Source organism: Sinocyclocheilus rhinocerous, unplaced genomic scaffold, assembly GCF_001515625.1.
Source record: "Sinocyclocheilus rhinocerous isolate Xijiao unplaced genomic scaffold, SAMN03320098_v1.1 scaffold1295, whole genome shotgun sequence".
NCBI classification, from domain to species: domain Eukaryota; kingdom Metazoa; phylum Chordata; class Actinopteri; order Cypriniformes; family Cyprinidae; genus Sinocyclocheilus; species Sinocyclocheilus rhinocerous.
Genome location: NW_015660499.1, coordinates 322,457 through 343,499, shown reverse-complemented (window position 1 = coordinate 343,499; position 21,043 = coordinate 322,457). Strand labels below are relative to the sequence as shown.

General features: G+C 36.1%; 1 protein-coding gene and 1 long non-coding RNA gene across 2 annotated transcripts in view; one reads left to right on the top strand and one right to left on the bottom strand.

The window, feature by feature from the left end:
• Positions 1-4,884: 4,884 nt before the first annotated feature.
• The window catches only part of LOC107725168 (A disintegrin and metalloproteinase with thrombospondin motifs 12-like), a 39,414-nt gene continuing 23,255 nt past the window's right edge, over positions 4,885-21,043 (bottom strand). The window contains exons 12-24 of the mRNA XM_016534341.1: positions 19,199-19,368; positions 17,635-17,765; positions 16,079-16,199; positions 15,656-15,900; positions 14,819-14,960; positions 14,579-14,705; positions 14,054-14,264; positions 10,499-11,386; positions 9,020-9,172; positions 8,773-8,946; positions 6,768-6,914; positions 6,241-6,394; positions 4,885-5,651 (exon numbers count right to left, since the gene is read on the bottom strand). Of these exons, the coding sequence (XP_016389827.1) occupies positions 5,536-5,651; positions 6,241-6,394; positions 6,768-6,914; positions 8,773-8,946; positions 9,020-9,172; positions 10,499-11,386; positions 14,054-14,264; positions 14,579-14,705; positions 14,819-14,960; positions 15,656-15,900; positions 16,079-16,199; positions 17,635-17,765; positions 19,199-19,368 (2,779 nt within the window). The 3' untranslated portion in view covers positions 4,885-5,535. The remainder of the gene's footprint in view (positions 5,652-6,240; positions 6,395-6,767; positions 6,915-8,772; positions 8,947-9,019; positions 9,173-10,498; positions 11,387-14,053; positions 14,265-14,578; positions 14,706-14,818; positions 14,961-15,655; positions 15,901-16,078; positions 16,200-17,634; positions 17,766-19,198; positions 19,369-21,043) is intronic.
• Positions 19,652-21,043, top strand: part of LOC107725169 (uncharacterized) — a 19,146-nt gene continuing 17,754 nt past the window's right edge. The window contains exon 1 of the long non-coding RNA XR_001638098.1: positions 19,652-19,662. This is a non-coding gene — a long non-coding RNA (uncharacterized LOC107725169). The remainder of the gene's footprint in view (positions 19,663-21,043) is intronic.

Sequence of the window (21,043 nt, the reverse complement as noted above, 5' to 3'; positions counted from 1 at the left end):
CATTGAATTTATTTAATACACGAGTTTCACAATTTGAGTTGAATTACTGAAATAAATATACTTTTCCACGACATTCTAATTTATTGAGATGCACCTGTATATATATATATATATATATATATATATTCATGTTTATTTCACGCTACAACTTGATAGGAAATAGGAGAAGTCTCACGCTAGCTGCCGCTAAAACTGAGATGTCTACAGCTATCTGTCATCTCACATTTAAGGGCATCAAAATGGCATTTATTGTTTAAAATATTGTTTTGTGATTAAAATGAACAGAATTTGAAAGCTGAGACTTTGTTTTTTATCAGAAGTAACAAAGCACAAAGCTCTTTGCAATTATTGGATGGGAGGCACATTACAAATAATGTTTTGTGAATGGAAAAACCACGGACCTGGCAAACCTGGTTTAAACTACGGGTGATTCATAGGGTCAAAAAGATCCTGCGTTAACGGTGCTGTGTTAATGTGTTGCTGCTTTAACTTGGAAAACCCTAAATTTCAACACAAGATACATTTCTTCACACAAGCTGCTGTCTGACATGTTTGTCTTCCCCGCCACGTTTTGATTGACAGGATATAATCTGCCCTGATTTATTATCATCTGTTTTTAAACAATCGGTCGATGCCCGATAATTGCTTTTATCGGCCAGTACCAATTATTGGCCGATATACCAGTGCATCCTTCAAAAAACAGACAGTCAAGTTAATACTTAAGAGTTTGGGGTTTGTTCAAATTATAAACCTGAGTATTTGTGATTAGTGATGCTTTTTATTTATATTCAGTAGATTTGAAGCTAGCTCAGAAATCTCTGTCTCTTTGAATGTTATTCCGTTTTGTCCATTCTGGCCGTGAGCAGTTTTGACAGTCACTAAAAGTAAATATTTGATGAGGCAAGTGTCCATTGAAGGTGTCGGGGTGTCCGCTTGCAGCGATGGTTTCTTGTTTTCCGGCTTCTGGACATGCTTGTCATGAATTCATTGATCAGGTGACCTGACCTTACATCATATGTAAACCAATGGATATAATATAAACACCTCATAACCCAAGCTATATCCTGTAAGCTGTTTAAATGAACATTTATTTGAACTTGTTCGCTCCACAAGGAGCTGTGTGCTCATGATATCACAGTGCGTGCGCCTCCGCTCACGTGCCGCCATTCGGTCCGAGGTGTAAAGCTAGACAAGTTGTTCCAGTTAAGTTAATATTATGAAGTGATCTGCTTTTAGTTTAATCAAGACCATTGAATCTGCTCTGACTGGATGTCTGAATTATTTATTGGTACACAGGAAAGGGAAGTCGCCTCGCTGCCATTTAAGAATCACACTGTGTATGTGGCCCTTCTTTGCTGGATGCACATTACGGTAATGTGTGATTAAATAACTGAGCTAAAATCAAGGTTGAGTAATGCGCATTGTCATGAAACACACAAAATCTAGGGCGCTAACATGGATTGACAGTGCTGACAAATGTGGTTGTTCTGTGACCTAGCTGACAGCGCTGCGGTGCCAAGTGGGTTTCAAGTTATAAGGGATAGAAAAACCGGCCAAATCTGGCCTAATTTAACCCGACCTCTGTAATGGAGCCTGAATCGGCATGGTTTGGATTGCAGAGTCACCTCTTCCCATTTTACGGTGACCTGAAAAAGTGTGGCTAGTAAAGAACAAACAAGGGGTGAGTGGCAGGCTACATTTAGTAGTGCACTAAGCTTTAAATTCTTCAAAAACATCAGTATTTCTGCATGTCCTGTCCAAACCCTTAACAATTAACAAACAAGTTAACAGTAGTACCTACTTGAAATGGCGTCCAAAGGTATGAAGCTACATCAAAATCTTCAAAAAAAAATTTTTTTTAAATGTAATTTTATTTAAAGGGGTCATAGGATGCTACATGTACTTTTACAAGTTGTTTGAACTGAAATGTGTGTTGGCAGTGTGTGTACACAACCACCCTATAATGATAAAAATCCACCCAGTGTTTTTTTTTTAAATCTAGTTAAATCTTTACCCCTTTCTCAAATCGAGCCGATCTCAGATGCCTGTCTGTATAGTTTGATTGACAGTAGCATTTCAGCACAGACTGGACTGGCGTCTTACCTTAGACCCGCCCTGAGTGATCTGTCATCAGTCCGCCATTGTTTCACCACCGGAGCAGTTGTAGACAAGAATGACTCCTAACAAGCGATTGAGGTGTTCTGTTGTTGGATGTAATAATGAACATAGCAGTCGCCATTTACTCCCGACATCTGAGCCGCTGAACTCGCAGTGGATTACTGTTTCTGAAGGGAATGCGCACCCGATCTACATAAATGCATCTATGTTCGCGGGAATCATTCGTGATCCAGCCTCATCTACAGAAGAAGTGAGTATAATGTTTTGTAATGAATCTTTGCAAATCGCCTTTCCTAATAATGTGCTAATTAGCAAGTTTCACGATGATACACTACCATTGAGAAATTTTAACCAAACGATGTTACAGACTTTTCATTAAGACCCCAAAGAATCATATCAACTTGTGGAAAATGGGCATCCTATGACCCCTTTAAACATATCAGCATATTAGAATGATTTCTGAAGGATCATGTGACACTGAAGACTGGAGTAATTATGCTGATTCAGCTTTGCATCACAGGAATAAATTACATTTCAAAATATGGATTTAGGATGTTCTTACTTGCACTGAAAGCTTAAGATGCTCCTTCAAACATCTCAAATCATGCTGGAGAACATGATCATCTGGTTTTGTGCATGTCAACAGTGCTGCTGTCATTAACACAAAATTGATAGGGAAAAATCAAATACTAAGACATTATGAAGTTCATACTCATTTTTCAGTATTTACTATGGTTAAATATTTGGTTTGGTTTCCTAAACCAGTTTGCACCAATATGCAAAGACTGAATCCAGTAGTTTAAGCTAGCAAATCACTAAGCTAAGAACGTGATGTTCTAATAAGCAACATAGAAAAAATACTGTTCAAAAGTTTGGGGTTGGTAAGTTTTATGCTTTTGAAAGAAATCTCTTCCGCTCACCAAAGCTGCATTTATTTGAACAAAATACAGTAAAACCGTAATATTTTGAAATATTATTACAATTTAAAACAACTTTTTTATTGCAATATAGCTTATTTTAAAATGTAATTTATTCCTGTGATTAAAGCTGAATTTTCAGCATCATTACTCCAGTCTTCAGTGTCACATGATCCTTCAGAAATCATTCTAATATGCTGATTTGCTGCTCAAGAAACATTTCTTATTATCAATGAAAAAAAATTAATAGAAATGAATCCGATGAATAGAAAGTTCAAAAGAACAGCATTTATTTAAAATAGAAATCTTTTGTAACATTATAAATGTCTTAACTGTCACTTTTGATCAATCTAATGCATCTCTTGCTGAATAAAAGTATTATTTTCTTTAAAAATGACATAATTGAACTGAACCCCAAACTGAAACAAGTGTTCGGATCTCATGGTCTCAGAATGATCTGAAAGCAATCAAGCAAATCCAACAGCAGCAGACAGAAACTCTTGCACACATCATGACTGCATTTATTTATAATCATATCAGCAGTACAAAATGTTCAGGCCTGTTTTAAAGGCCAGAGAGGATTGACCTGCAACACCCCATCCTCAGTGACAATGTCAATGCATTTAACTGGTTAACAATGTCTTAACCATTTGAGCACCCTGATAATGCATAGAGCACCAACAGTCTGCAGCACCATAACAGCAGCATGAGCCGCACCAATACAACATTCACACAGCTGGATCCATATTTTCAAATGATGTTAACAAAAGCACATTAACTAGAAAAACCACAAATACAGTGCAGATAAAGGAACAGTTCACACAAAAATTTACATTTGCTGAAAATGTATTCCCCTCAGGCTATCCAAGATGTAGACGTGTTTGTTTCTTCATCAGAACAGATTTAGAGAAATGTAGCATTACGTCACTTGCTCACCAATGGATGCTCTGCAGTGAATGGGTGCCGTCAGAATGAGAGTCCAAACAGCTGATAAATACATCACAATAATCCACACCACTCCAGTCCATCAGTTAACATCTTGAGAAGTGAAAAGCTAGGTTTTGTAAGAAACAAATCCATGAAGTTTTAACATTAAACCATCGCTTCTGGCCAAAATACGAGTCCTCTATTCATAATATTGCTTTCTCCAGTTAAAAAAAAATAAAAAATCTGTTCTGATCTACATCTTAGATGGCCTGAGGGTGAGTAATGTTTAAGTAAAAAATGTCTAAGATCCTGTGTAAAGATTCATTAAAAAACTATTTAAGGTTACTATTTGTTATTTGTTAAGTGGTAAGAAATGCGATTTTTATTAAAATAACAATAATAGATAAATGGAAAATAAGTAGACCAGATCTTTTGTAAGCTCAAAAATTCTGATGCTTTGGATTTTTTTGTACCTGAAATATTCGTACCTGCATTTTCATCACAACCCTAAATATGATTCACGGAATGACACGAACACTCACTAAATATCAATGTCCAGTGAAGTTACAAATACATACTGTTTATAAAGTACCATTTCTCATCTCTTAATAATGTAAAACATCCTGTTACTTCACAGACATTTTCTTTTTTACATTTCTCTGCATTTATAATGATGAATCTTAGGTCATCATATGTTTATAGCAGGAAAGAGATTTTTTTTTTTTTCGGGGGAAAGTCTTTTATGACAGTATCCACTGAATTAAAACTAATAATCAACAAATGTGGCAATGCAAATAAAAAAAAAAAGAGTTAAAAATCTTAAGTTATGTTGAAATGTTAGTGATGTTATTTGCTTTTTCCACGCAAATTAAAAGTATCTTTCATAGCAAAAAATAACAAAAAAACAACCTGAGACTGTAACTATCTAAAATCAAATTTATGCCCTCAATTTTTCATGCAGCCTATTAATATACTATCTAATAACAACTTGGGTTAATTAGTTAATAATTTTGCACACATATCCACAAATGATTGAGTTAACCGCAGCTTTGTGCAAAATAAGTTAGTAAAACTACACTAATTTAAGAACTGCACATTTTGACCGTGAAAGCGTTGCATAATGTCCATCAGACGGTGGTCACATGACACTTCAGATAATAACAACTACTGTTTTTAATGAATAACCTGAATATCAGCCTGTAAGTGCAAAAACTTTTGCTTGCTTCATGGTAGTTTCCAACGGATCCATTGATGTAAAAAAGTGGGTCCGTAAAGACAGGTGTCTTGCTAACACCTTTTTGGGGTTAAAAAGAAGAAAAACAACAATAAAAAGTCCAAAACGAGTGCAAAAACTAACATATATGTTAACTGTCTAACTGATGTTGAATCCTGTAACTAAATCTTGGAAGCATTTCAAGGCACATTTTAAGACAGATGGAGGGAACACATGGTCAAACGCCTAGGATTCCTTTGTTCAAGTAAAAACCACATATTTTTATATATTTGAGAGGGACGTCTGTGTGTCCAGTAGTTTGTGCTTTTGGTCGATGACCCAAGCCTGACCTCTGCAGTGTTACATCATGCAAGTGACACAACACTGCTTGCGGATCGAGCGCAGCGAGCAGCGACCCAGCAGCTTGAGTTTCTCACAGAAACGTGTCGACATGCTGTTTTTCTTACAAACTAGACCTGCAAAGAAAGGAAACGAAATAACAAAAACTATTAAACTATTAAAAATAAACTAGAAAGCCATGGGAAGGTATATTAAAAATGATCTATGTTAGCACAACTTTATATTTTCCTTGTTTTTGGGGAGTACGATTTTTGGTCTCTTACACAAAAAAGACCACATTTTTAATGGATAGAACCTGAATACAGGGGCTGCACATGTAAGTCATGCTTAAAAATGTATAAATTGTCATTTGCATTAGATAACAAAATATAACCAAATAACTTTTATTAAGCTCAAAAAGAAGTTAGTTGGGTTTTAGTGAAATAACCAGTTGATCAGGATGTAAGTGGATCATGTTGATAGTTAATGTAATGAAATACACCTGTGGTTTCTCTGCTAGGTCACCTGTGTAAACTTGAGGAGAACGGACTTAATACATCCACTAAAAATCTGTGTGTAATTATAGTATCATCAAGATACTAGATTTTATTAATATTTGAAATTTGTTTTGATCAAATGCAATGACATTCAGGCATTTTTAAGTGTCCAAATACATTTTGGGAGCACTGAAACAAACAGAATACAATTTTATATAATCCAGTTTACCTAAATCAGTTTTACACTCCTCTGGGTTGCAGTTCTGCACACTGTCAGGTTTGTTGTTTTTTGCACACAGTGACATCTTTTCTTCCTCGCCGGATTCCTCATTCCTGCACCACACGGCTCGCTTCTGCACCCCTCCACCACACCTTCTGGAGCACTGTCAATCAATAAAAATCAGGGAGGATCAGGGAGGGGCCTATACGAATTTTTGTCCAATAAAATGCTCTTTGGAATAGGAACGTCCGGCCCACTTGATTATAAATACTACATAGTTACAAATCATGGATTGTACCATGATTGTACCCACCCCAACTTTTTGTTATAATAGGTCAATTAGAGTTCAAAAGATTTGGGGAGGTAATTCAATTATAATATTATACATGTCTTTACTGTCACTTCTGACAGTCTTAATCTAAGCCTGAACTTTTGACAAGTAGTGTATCATCACATTGCATTTGCCACAATATCGAGTCACACACTATATTTACTTCTTTCTATAAATGAAGACTGAGGTTTTTGCGGTGCGTTACCTGACCCCAGGCTTCAGTCGCCCAGCTGGTGCAGGGCTGTAGATTGCAGGACTCAGTGCTGTTGGGTTTGAGCGTGACGTTGCAGCGCTGGTACTCAGGGCAGTACACACGTCTCTCCTTCACTCCGCGCCCACAGCTTTTAGAGCACTGTCAATCACAAATATATATATATATATAAACAGAGCTACTTTGGGCCAGGGTTATTATTTAACTACAACCGTTACTTGAAATAAAATTAATTTTAACTAAAATAAAAATAATAAAAATTTATATCAACTAGTTGCCAGAGCAGTATTTCTCTCTTTTTTTAGTTTAAAGTAAAATAACTAAAACTAAAAAAGAATAAAACTATATAGACATTTTTAAAATGATAAAAAAAGACAAAAACACACAAATTAATAAAACTTTAACTAAAATGTAAGTGAAAACAATGTATAAAAATGAAAAACAATTCAACAATTCAAATTATTATCAAAAACTACAATAGTATATCAGTAATATTAAAAACAAAAACTAATAAAAATGACAAAAACAGACAACAAAATTACTAAATATTTAGCTAAAAGTAAAATGAAAACAGAAAATATAAGAAAAACTAATTTAAAAGATTAGCAAATACTATAATAGTAGATCAGTGATACTAAAAACAAAAACAAAATTAGTAAAACTTTAAAATTTGAAGAGAAAACATAAAAAGAAACAAATTCGAAACTAACAAAAACTATAATAGTATATTAATGATACTAAAAACAATGATTAATAACAATTACAAAACACAACTTAACTTAAATTACTAAAAGTTTAAAATTTAAATGAGAACAGCAATCATAAAAATAAAAACTAATTCAAAATTTTAACAACAATTTTAGTATATCAATGATACTAAAAACAAAAACTGATAAAAATGACAAAAACAGACAACAAAATTACTAAATATTTAGCTAAAAGTAAAATGAAAACAGAAAATATAAGAAAAACTGATTTAAAAGATTAGCAAAAACTATAATTGTAGATCAGTGATACTAAAAACAAAAACAAAACAAAAAACACAACAAAATTAGTAAAACTTTAAAAAGAAACAAATTCAAAGCTAACAAAAACTATAATAGTATATTAATGATACTAAAAACTAAGGGTGTGCCATATCATACGATAATACCGGTATAAATTTTTACATGATAAAAAAAGTGTCATTTCGCGATATCAATGATATAGCGATGCAATGACGTATGGCGCATTTACGTTCCCTAGTGCGCACAACAACAACATCACAAACCCAAAAAGTGTGTTCGACTTGAAGCAGCGCTGCGCAGACTGATCGGTGTATGACATCAAAGTATCGAGAGAGCGGTTTTAGAGCATATTTGAGCGCACACTCTTACCGTCAAAAATAGGCGAGACGCCTATCTTTGAAGCGGCGCACTTCTGAAACGTGCCGCAGCACGGCTGGTGTAAACACAAGCAGCTGACTAGCTCTGGTGGCTAGTTTTTTTAAAACATTTTTTTCTATATCGTCATAAATATCGTTATCGCAAATATTCTTGAAATATCGTGAAATAATTTTGAGGCTATATCGCCCACCCCTACTAAAAACAATGATAAATAAAAATGACAAAACACAACTTAACTTAAATTACTAAAAGTTTAAAATTTAAATGAGAACAGCAATCATAAAAATAAAAAACTAATTCAAAATGTTAACAACAATTATAGTATATCAATGATACTAAAAACAAAAACTGATAAAAATGACAAAAACACACAATTACCTACACTTTCAAATTAAAGTGAAGATATAAAAGTAAAAAGAAATTCAAAATATTAACAAAAACAAATAGTATATCAATGATACTAAAAACCAATAAAAATGACAAAAACCTTATTACATTACTATTTCAAAATAATAACTAAAAAATTAATAGTATGTCAATGACACTAAAATACTGCTCTGGACAATTTACCTTAGACTAGACTATTTTCTGCAGAGTGCCATTAGTATTAGTACCTCTGCCCAGGGTGAGGACATCCACTGCAGGCAGGGCCGGGTGTTGCAGGGCAAACTGCTGTGTGGTTTGTATGAAAGAGCCTGACAGTGAAAAGGCCTCAGTAGACGTCTGCTCTGAGTGTCGATGCACTGCACTTCTCGATGCTTCATATCAGTCACACAGCCTTCAGGACACTAAAGAGAGGAGGGCATCACAGTTCATTGCAGGATACAGTCGTTTAGGTTTGTTTTGAAATCATGGCTTTACCTCGGACCAGTTTCCACTCTTCCAGGTGGCACAGGGTCGCAGGTTGCATCGGCGGGCAGGTTCTGGCTTCTTCACACTGGCACAGTCTTCCTCACGCTCTGAGCTGCAGGCTACTGACCGCCACACCGCGCCAAGACCACACGTAGTGGAGCACTGGGATGGAAAATACATATTAGGCATGCATAATCAGTACTGCATAACTGCATTTTATTACTTCCCAAATGAACATGGGTTGCTTTAAGTAATGTGCAAATAAACAGGTACACTAGCACTCAAAAGTTTGGGGTCAGTAAGATTTTTGTGCAAGAAATTAACACCTTTATTCAGCAAGGAACATGAAACATGCTAAAAAAAAACATTCAGCTCCATATAATGCTCTGACAACAAACAACAATACTGCAAAACTCCTCTCATTTTCATCAGAAAATGCTGTTCTTTTACACATGATTTTGCAATTAATTCAGCTTGAACCACTTAATGTACAGACTCAAACTTTTCTTTTTTAAACTATTTATAAAGCTATTTTTTTTATAAACACTGTAGTTTTCATAGATATTTAAGATTAATGTTCGGAAATCTCCCATTTATATAAATGATTAAACGTTTGTTTTAAAATACCATAATGTTGTAATATTTACACTGCAAAAGTGTAAAAGTGTCAGTTTCATCCTCTGTATTTTTGTCAGTACAAATATCTAAACATTTTTAAAGCACTTGAGAAGAAATATTATGTAAAACAAAAACTCTTGATTTCTGATAAATGTAGCAAAAAAGTGAGTTTATCCTTAAAACGGGAAAAATATCCACCAATGGGTTCAGAAAAATACATTTAATTCAAAAGGAAAATAAGATAATTTTTCTTACCCCATTGGCAAATACATTTTCTCATTTTAAGCATAAACTCACATAATTTTGATACATATGTATCAGAAAACACGACTTTAACATCAGAAATTATTTTGCTTTTCAAGTTAATGTATCTTGATTTAAGGGTTTTAAGGGAAACACTTTTGAAAGTTGATCGGACCGAGCACCAAAACACACTTGTAGCCAATCACCAGTAAGGGGCGTGTCCAGTAGTGATGGGGGAGGTGCCTGTGTTGAATAGCATGTTCAGAAATTTGGGGGCGGAGGCAAGATAGGGGTGTGATTCTTTTGGGTAGGGGCGTGTTTGTTTTGGTGGTTTCAAATATCAACAGCATTTCTCAGAAATCGCTTACTGCACCTTTAAGAGCGTTTAGATATTTGTACTGGAAAACAAGTCAAAAATACTGAAGAAGAAATTCATATTTTGCAGTGTCTTGACAACAGCGACTCTTAAGCATCATGTCATTTAAAGTCTAAACTTGCCCAAACATTTAACACTATTCTTTTGCTGCCATGCAAAGCACTAGTATTTCCTTCTGGGAATGCAAATCTAATCATAATTCAATGCATGTAATATAATATACTGTAATCGCCTTAGGTTTGCATTCTTACATCACTCCAGTTGCCCACTTTCCAAAATGCATTCCTACTGATGGGATCTCGTGCATTCAGGTTTCCATAGTCATCTGTGGTGGTCGCTGTCTCTGGCTTCTGCCTGACTGCTTTAGGAGCATTGCCTTTGCTGGGACTGTTTGCTGTTTGTGAGGCTTTTCTCAGTATCTTCACTGTAGGAACAGTTGCTTGTGGACTTTGAGTATTCAAATGTGGCACTGTTGGGTTTGTGGTGGTATGTGGTTCATATGAGCTTCTTGTTTTCTGCAACACTGGGGATGTTGTCAAATAATCACTGTATTGGGTCCTTCTAGTAGTGTCTGGTTTTGTTGTGGAGATGTTAGTATGCAATGATTGGACAGTGGATGTGGGGACTTCTTCAGTTGTGCTGGTAAACATATTATCCTCACGTGCCCTTTCTTCTCCGGTTGGATCTTCTACTATATAATCATAACCTGGCGTGTAGATTTTATCCGGAGGCCGCAGGTCTGCGCTTCCCTCCTCATCCTCAGTATTTGTGGGAACCGTTACAGGACCATCACTGCCTTTGTGATCGTCCCTCACCAAGATAAAGTCTTGGTCGTCTTCATGGATGATGTCAGATGTTGTGGATGTTGGAGAGGTGTTGGTTGTAATGGTAGAAGAGGTGTTTGGAGGCACAATAGTGGAGCTGTATCCTGGTGTTTGGGTCCCGGGGGCCTGCGTTGGGATTTTAGGAGGGAATCGTGGTCGGAATGGAGAACCCGTCCATCTGTTAGTGGACGAGCAGCTCTGGAGGTTACAGAGGATCGTGGAACGAGGTCGATTGGCAGGGTTGCACCGGCCGGGTTGTTTTGCCACACACTTGACGAATCTGGACTTTATCCCTCCATCGCAAGACAGAGAGCACTGCGGGATGACACACAATCATGAGTTTGGGTAACACAAAAATTAAATAATATGACAATGCAACTAATTATTATGCAAAAATGCCTCATGAATCAGGGGTGCACGATTTGGTGAAAATTTGGAGCGTTTGAAAATAGGCGTCTATCAGCAGATCCGTCTATGATCAGATATATTAGGGATGCGCTGATAGATACGGCTTTCCGATGCTCCCGTGTATATCTGTGTAAGCCCTTGGTGAAGAGCGTGAAAGTGTATTTACAAAATGTTTTTGAAGCGATTATCATTGTAGCCCATCACAGACATATCTGTGACCCTGGACCACAAAACCAGTCATAAGGGTCAATTTTTTCGAAATTGAGATTTATACATCATCTGAAAGCTGAATAAATAAGCTTTCCATTGATTTATGGTTTGTTAGGATAGGACAATATAGCAATGCATGTTACTAATCAAAAATTAAGTTTTGATATATTTACAGTAGGAAATTTACAAAATATCTTAATGGAACATGATCTTTACTTAATATCCTAATAATTTTTGGCATAAAAGAAAAATCAATAATTTTGACCCATACAATGTATTTTTGGCTATTGCTACAAATATACCCCAGCGACTTAAGACTGCTTTTGTGGTCCAGGGTCACATCTGTTAAGCGCATGAACACAGTGGACAATCAGAGGTGTTTAAGAATCCACTCAACAGCGCTCAAAATACCAGGGGGAAATGCTGGTATCTTCACATTTTAAATAAATAAAATTTCAGTACTGATTTGGTACCAAAGTTAGTACTTTTGGCAACCCTAATAGATCTAAGCATGTCAAAGTGAAAGAAAAGAGTCATATGGAACAAAATGAGGGTGAGAAAATGACAGAATTGAAATTTTCAGTGCGTTTACAATTTGTTAAAACCCTGAACAATTCAAAACAATACACAAAACATGAAACTGATATGGAGCCCCTAAGGGGACATGAGGGGCTTTCGCACCACGTAGTTCTAGGAATTCAGTTCTAGGAACTTGACAGCATGGTGGTTCCTTGAGAACCAATTTCTCCATCATGCCATTTTCCTGGTTACATTCGCATCGGCAGCAGGAACTCTGAAGCGGCCGACAGTAACGTCTTTATGTGCGGCATTTACAAACGTCAACAACCGGTGAATAGAGAACGCTGTGATCGGACCTGTTTTTGTTGTGTGTCGTGGGGTTCGTGATAACGGAGATGGAATGTAAACGCACAATTTACACGATTGAAAGAGCAAGAAAATCTAAATAAATCTCGCAGTGTTACATATGATCGAGGCTGGGAAAAGAACACAACGCTGCAGACAACAGGTAGCTAAATGCTATTATCGCTGTTTTCCGTGTTCGTGGAGTGAATATTTTTACATGGCTTTTTAAAAATGCCGGTTAGCCGGTGTTTCGTATGCATTTGGCCAATCAGCGTACACTTACGTCACTGGTAGTTCCTATTAGGGCAGTCAAAATGGCTGAAAAACTCAATTCAAATTTTGTACTTAAATATTATCAAAATTTGAATTATATTCGAATTTAAAATGCATAATTTCAGTTAGGGTGAAGAAAAGCTTTTGGCTTCTCTTCTGAGGCCACAAGAGGGCGCATCGAGCAAAATATTACTAATGCACGTTTATTCAAAGCATAAGGTAACATGACTATATGTGAAAAAAGTGCATAATGTTTAAAATAATGTTTAAAAACAAATTAGAATGAATTAAGTTGCTTAAACAACTATAAACAAAACAGCATCATGCATGTATGCATAGTTTAATACAAAGGGCCGAAAGCCAATCACACAGAGTACATTTTTCATTTAAAAACACGAGTTGCAGTGAGATGGGGAAAAACCCCACCATAAAGTCTCGAGATATATTTTTTTAAAAGTTGAACTTGCATTAATTTTACATGGCTTTCTAAACATGCGGCAACTTTGTTTCAGTTTTGATGTAAACAAGATCTTCTCCGCATTGATGTTCTCTTTTTCCGCAATATTTTTAATTAACAACACAGCAGCACCGCATAGTGGCTTCAACTGGATAGGCTAACAAAAACATTATAATGCAACGACTTACATCGTCATCGCATCTCGTGCGCCACTGATAAGGCTCACGCCCTATTTTGGAGCTCCCACCCCGTTTTGGAGTTCCCACCCCGTTGTTGGAGATCTCCAGGCTGCAGTTATACCCTTCTCCAAAAAGCGGGTACTTCCGCCAATAGTTCTAGGAACTATGAAAAGGTTCCTCCGCTGCGAAAGCGCCTATGGTGAAAGTTAAAAAAAAGAGATTGAAGGAAAAATTGTATTTCAATGCTTTTACTTTCGAGGGCAAAACTTTTGTGTTCTCTCACAAAAGTATTGTTTCCTTGCCAAACTTTGCATTCACTTGCAAAACATTTGCATTCTCTCACCAAACATTTGTGTTCCCATTTGCTCGCAAAAGCACTGAAATAGACACACCTCATGATTTCCATCACAAACGTTTTTACAAAAAAAGTTTCTCTAGGAAATGGAAACATTTTGCGAACGAACGCAAATGTTTTTGTGAGTGAATGCGACGTTTCTTGAAGGAACGCAAAAGTTTTGTGAGCGAATGCAATGAAGTCAATGAAGAACATAAAAAACATGAACCAGGATCATTTATAATAAAATTATCCACCTCGCTCCAGTTCCCCACAGTCCATTGGAACCCACACGGTACGTCTCGGTTGCAGGGTACCACAGGTTTGGGTTTGAGCAGCTGCTTACAGTCGCCAGGGTGCAGAACCCGCTCCTCTCCGGCCACCGTACGCACACACAGAATGGTGCGCTTTCTCACTCCGTCTGGACCGCATGTAGCCGAGCATGTCTGCCATCCTCCCACCCACCACCTGAGGTGCACAGAGCATTTTACGAAAGATTTCTATTTCAAATAAATGCTGTTCTTTTGAATGCTGTTCATCAAAGAATCCTGAAAAAAGGACTGTGAAGCAGCACAACTGTTTTCAACATGGATAACAATCAGAAGTGTTTCTTGAGCAGCAAATAAGCATATTAGAATGATTTCTGAAGGATCATGTGGCACTGAAGACTGGAGTAACGATGCTGATTGCCATGACAGGAATAAATTATATAGAGATAATAAATAAGACTAGTACAGAGTTGTGCTATTCTGAACATAACCATTATTTATACAGTAGCGTACCTTGCAGGGCAGTCCATGTTCTTGCACTTGCGATGCCTGTCATCAGGACGTGTGCTGGGGTCACACAGCGTTTCCTCGACCACACCAACCTCTGGCTCAAAACAGCGCACAGGCTGATGCTGCTCACCTGCACAGAGACAGAAGGTCACATGCTATCAAAACCCTGCTGGAATAAACTTTATCATTATAAACACACCAAACAATCCTGTGGATTGAGTAAAGAAAAATCTCGCTCTGTACCAAGCCCACAGGTGGTGCTGCAGTCAGTCCAGGCTCCATATTTCCAAATGTACTCCGGTTCCAGAATTTCGTTCCCCAGCGGGCGACTTCTCTTAATGGTGTACTCATATTTGACACCAGGGTTTGCTTCTTGGAACAACAGCTTGAACATTTCACATTGAAACAAAAGCATCTATCATTTAATGACAGCATTCAACAAATCATCTTGTTTTGCATGTGCCGCCAGTTAGAAGCAACAACTTTATTTTCATGCTTTCTCACGTAAATAATGTCAGAAGAAGAGTGATAAATCAAAATAACTGCGTCTGCTACAGTGATCTTTCACAGGAAAGTTTAATTAAATTAAAATTCAATATTCTAACAAAGATGCTCTCTGGGCAAATTGTCCATTGGTTCATTAAAGAAATATTCAGGTTCAACACAATGGGGTGTATAACGTTGACTCTTTACTCAATATGTCAAAACAAACAAAAATCGCATTTTCAGTCAAAGCACAAGAATAAAAGCCAAAATACAGTAGACACTGTTTTGAAAGAACACAACAGAAATGCTTAGTAAACCACTTGCCGACCCTTTCTGTTCTCAATAGAAATTCTACCTGTGTCAGAAAGGGATGTGATGCAATGACCCATAAAACACTATTTTAATCATTACTATTTTTTAGGTTTTACATTTCTTTAAGCTTTACAACACTACTACGACAGCCTATAGATTTCCAGTGTTAGTGCACAGTAAACCCTGTGCTTGTTTATATAAACCTCATGGTGTCTATAGAGTTTAACTGATATTGAACCCAGAATATTCCTTTAATATGTTCACGTGCATGAGGTTCAGTACCTGGATCATGACAGGTTCAGTTGTTGGTCCTGCTGAGGTGAGATTCTCCATATTACCCGTCCGATCGTAGTAAAACTTCGTGCCACCTGCCTCGTACTCTCCGTTCCACTGAATTATGTAATTCCCGTTGAGGTAATACTCATCTGAATCAGCCGCTCGGATCGCAAGGAAATTCCCAGCCTCTTCCACTTCCTGTATGAAGATATCCCGAGCTCCCTCAGGGATCAAAACCAGGTCTGTGTAACCTAAATCACATAATCTCACTTATAAACCATTTAAAACATTGCTGTTTCAACACATAGACATTCATCTGGACAGAGTTTGTCAATTTGTGAAATTTAATTTAGTATATAATATAATAAATATATATATAAACATATAATTCATGTGTGTTACTCAGAGACAGGGCTAGAGATTACACACCAAATCCATCTTGCGCCACAAAGTTCTCCTTCACCGTCTCACAAGTGGATCCATCACCGAGACAAACGCCACAGCCGTCCTCTTTAGCATTAGAATTAATGCCAAAATCACAACCCACCTCCTGGAGAAAGATTACACATACATCAACATCACAGATATATACGAAAGCACAAAATATAGTTTTTTTCTATGGCACTCAAACATAACTCACAATTTACTTCACTTATAACATGAAAGATGAATATTAGGAGGAGGCAAAAAATGCACATACTGTACATTCTGTTGACCAAAGTGGATAGTTCACTCAAAAATGTTTTTTTTTTTTTTTTAAAGAAATAAATACTTATATTTAGCAAGGATGAATTAAATTGAGCAAAAGTGACAATAAAGACATTTATAATGTTATAAAAAAAATTATATTTCAAATAAATGCTGTTCTTTTGAAACTTCTATTTATCAAAAATGCATTTCAGTTTCCACAAAATATTATTAGCCCTACTGCTTTCAACATTGACAATAATAATAAATGCAAATCAGAACATTAGAATGATTTCTAAAGGATCATGTGACACTGAAGACTGGAGTAATGATGCTGAAAATGAAGCTTTTCCATAACAGGAATAAATGCCATTTTAAAATATATTCAAATAGAAAACTTTTTCACAATATTACTGTTTTTACTGTATTTTGGTGAGCATGAGAGACTTCTTTCAAAAACCGACACCAAACCTTTGAATGGTAGCATGAGTTTCAAAATGAAGCTAAAAGTATTGCACCACTTTGTGTTTGTGAAACATTAGTGGAACATGTTTCTAGTTAATGTGATGAACTAGACCTGTGCTTACTTGAGAAGAAATGATTTCATACATCCACTAAAAATGACCAAAACACTAGCTGATTAAAAGACATTGAGCAACAATAATGACGAAACGTTATGTTAGTGAATCTCGTGCAGCACAGAAATTCCTTTGATATTCTGATAGGTAATAAAATGGCTTAATATCCATATTCAAAACGTAATAATCACTTTAATGTAGCTTGTGCAAACAGTTGTACATGGAAGCAGTTCCGGGAGGATGACCTCTGAGGTCAGCGTTGCGCATGCGCCGGTGAGTCTCGTGAAAACCAACGTTTGTTTACAGGAGCAAAGGAAGCAAAGTTTCCTTACTTTAGCAAAGGAAAACCAGTTTCCTCTTGGCTTATATCGAAATCCTCTGACATTCTTCTTTACAAATCCTTTTTTTTATGCATGGGCGCTTTTTATTTAACTTCTTTTGGACTGAAGCAATGCAACACCCGCTGAGTGGCTTGAAAGATCAAAGACAATTTTTTATATAACTCCGACTGGATTCGTCTGAAAGAAGAAAGTCATATACACCTAGGATGCCTCAGGGGTGAGTAAAATGCAGCCTAATTTTCATTTTTGGGTGAACTAACCCTTTAAGTGCACTTTGTATACACCACTGTATAGCTACAGAACACAGACAATACATCAATACACCAGCGCACACATGAGCACAAATTGGTTATAAGTAAGACATACCCAGCCACACTACCTTGCACACACCATTGACACAGCTGTTTCTGCTGTTGTTCATAAAGCAGGGCGTTCCATCTGTAACCGCATCCAACATCTTCTCAGAAAAGTTCTCATCCACAGGCTTGCAGTGCAGCTCGCATGGACGTGCTGTGAGAGAGACATAGTGAAACATTTTAAGATAGTACTGTTTGCAAAAGCATTTTACTAAAACATTTGGTATACCAAAAGTTTGGGGTCTGTAGGATTTTAGATTTTTTTGTAAGAAGTCACTTATGCTCACCAAGGTTGCATTTATTTGAGTCAAAATACATTAAACACAGTAATATTGTGAAATATTATTACAATTGAAAATAACTGTTTTAATATATTTTAAGATGTAATATTCCTGTGATGAAAAGCTGAATTTTCAGCATCATTACTCCAGTCTTCAGTGTCACATGATCCTTCAGAAATCATTCTAATATGCTGATTTGCTGCTCAAGAAACATTTCTAATTATTATCAGTGTTGAAAACAGTGGTGCTGCTTCATATTTTTGAGAAAATTCCGGATTCTTTGATGAATAAGAGTGGCATTTATTTGAAATAGAAATCTTTTAACATTATAAAATGTCTTTACTGACACTTTTGATCAATTTAATGCGTCCTTACTGAATAAAAGTGTTCATTTCTTTTAAAAAACAATCTTACTGACTCCAGACTTTTGTTCAGTAGTGTAACTTTTTTGTAACTTTAAGTTAACAAAATCAGACAAAAGACCCAGAAAAAAAAAATCACATATAATTAATTGGTATTGTTACCATGCAAACATCAAATAGTATTTAGGTTACAATCTACAATCCAAAACTCACGCTGTGCTCCAACGGCTTAAACAGAGCAAACAACAATGACTAAACACTTGTGTCAGGAATCTACATGCCTCTAAAGCTGGCTAATAAAAGTGGGGCATTCTTGAATGTGAACCAACAAACTCTATAAAATTGTAAGCAGCCACGTGTAAGAAGTTTTATGTTAATGTCAACAGGCCTCGACCCGCCGCAGCGTGCATTAACACAGTATCTTGGCTCAGCTGTTCAGTTGTAGAAAGCACATGTTTTCTTTTTTCAAGTCAGTGCAAAAAACATTACATGCTTTACAGTTGTGTATCCAGTTGTGTTTATTCAAACAGTTCTTGAGAAAAAGAAATATAATCAACTAGACTTTTTCTAACTTCTGAAGAAAATGCAAGCGATGCAAAAGTCACCACCTTGATGCTAGGGTGTTCAGGCATGTTTGATGATAATAAGAAATGTTTCTTGAGTAGCAAATCAGCATATTAGAATGATTTCTGAAGGATCATGTGACACTGAAGACTGGAGTAATTATGCTGAAAATTCAGCTTTAATCACGGGATTAAATTACATTTTAAAATATATTCAAATAGAAAACAGTTATTTTAAATTGAAATAATATTTCACATTATTTTTTGTATTTTTGATCACATACAGTAAATGCAGCTTTGGTGAGCATAAGAGACTTGTATCATGCACAAATACAAATTTGAATGCAATGTGTTGATGCATGTAAAGTAAAGTGCTCTTACATGAGCTTGCAACAGGTATCCACTCGTAGAGTTCATTGTGGTACGGCACAGTGTTAAATTCACTGCACTGCATCTCTCTGAAGGACGGATGTTTTCTGGCACAAGGTTTTGTGCTGCAAATTCTGTAGCGCTTCCGCTCGCCTGTACAATATTTGCCTCCAAACTCAGGTCTGTACATAGAAACACAAATCATGCGTCAGATCATGTTCAGCAAAATGCACAAGAAAAGACAGAGAAGGTGGAGGAATTTAAATGGGGAGAAAAAAAGAGACAGACTTAAAAGTGTTTACTTAAAGACTCAAAAGACTCATCAATTTATGACAGAGCGCAAAACTACACAACAAAAGGCAACAGTTTGTAAAATAGTTACAGGTGTGCCCTCTAGTGTATTCTGCTGGTAGTACAGCAGATACTGGGCAGAAATCAATGAACAGAAGAGCATACTATCACAATTTTTTTATACAGTATGTTTATTGTGCCCAGTATGCAAATTCTCTGTATGCATATAATATCCACCTAATATGCACACTGCACTGAATACTTTAACCCAGAATCTTTCATTTTGATGTGTGACAAATGAATAATTAGATATTTTTAACCTTTTAGTTGTTAATCTTCTTGGCACATAATGCATTTTTCATTATATTTTTAATTGTATTTAAATTGTGTGTGTGTGTATAAAAACAAAACTATATGGGGTGCTGTGTGTACATTAATGAGGAAAAAAAATTAACTTAAATGATTTTAGCAAATGGCTGCAATATAACAAAGAGTGAAAAATTTAAGGGGGTCTGAATACTTTCCGTACCCACTGTATATGTATCCCAGCACACTTATATTTAAAAAGAACTGTGGTCTGTAAAATTTGTTAGTTTTAAATGAAATCTCTTATGATAACCAAGGTTGCATATATTTGATCAAAAATACAGTAAAAACAATAACCATTTGAATATATTTTAAAATGTAATTTATTCCTGTGATGCAAAGCTGAATTTTCTGCATCATTACTCCGGTCTTCATTGTCAAATGATCCTTCAGAAATCATTCTAATATGCTGATTTGCTGCTCAAAAAATAAAATAAAAAATAAAATATAAATATTATTATCAATGTCTAAACAGTTGTGCTGCTTAATATTTTTCTGGAAACCATTATTATTATTATTTTTTTCCAGAATTATTTGATGAATAGAAAGAAGTTCAAAAGAACAGCATTTATTTGAAATAGAAATCTTTCATAACATTATAAATGTCTTTCCTGTCACTTTTGATTAATTTAATGCATCCTTACTAAATACAAGTATTTATTTTTTTTAAATAAAACCTTACTGACCACAAAAATGAAAGAAAAGCACTGAGAAATAATATAGAAGCAGCAGTAGAGAGTGATGTGTACTTGGGCTGGTTGCATTCCCTGTCTGCTGACTGGACTCCGGCTCCACAGGTGCGAGAGCAGTGAGACCAGGTGCTCCAGGGCCCCCAGCCTCCATGCACTGTTTCCGGTAACTTCCCTACGATCACACACTCACCAGAGATACACCACTAACACACACACACACACACACACACACACACACACACAGAATTAAATACAGTATACAATAATACAAAATACTTTTATTTGAAAGTCAATCTCTTATACCTTCTCAGGTCCACACCTGGTTCCATCTATCGGCGAGTCCAGTTTGGAGCGGCAGGATCCATTTACAGAGCACCACAGAATCTGACACACATTCTGAAACCAATAAAGCCTGAATGAATGGTTTGACAACCTGCAGACCCCCTTTCATTATAAGAGACTGTATTTTATTCATCTTGATTTTTGAATGAATGCACTCCTTACTTCC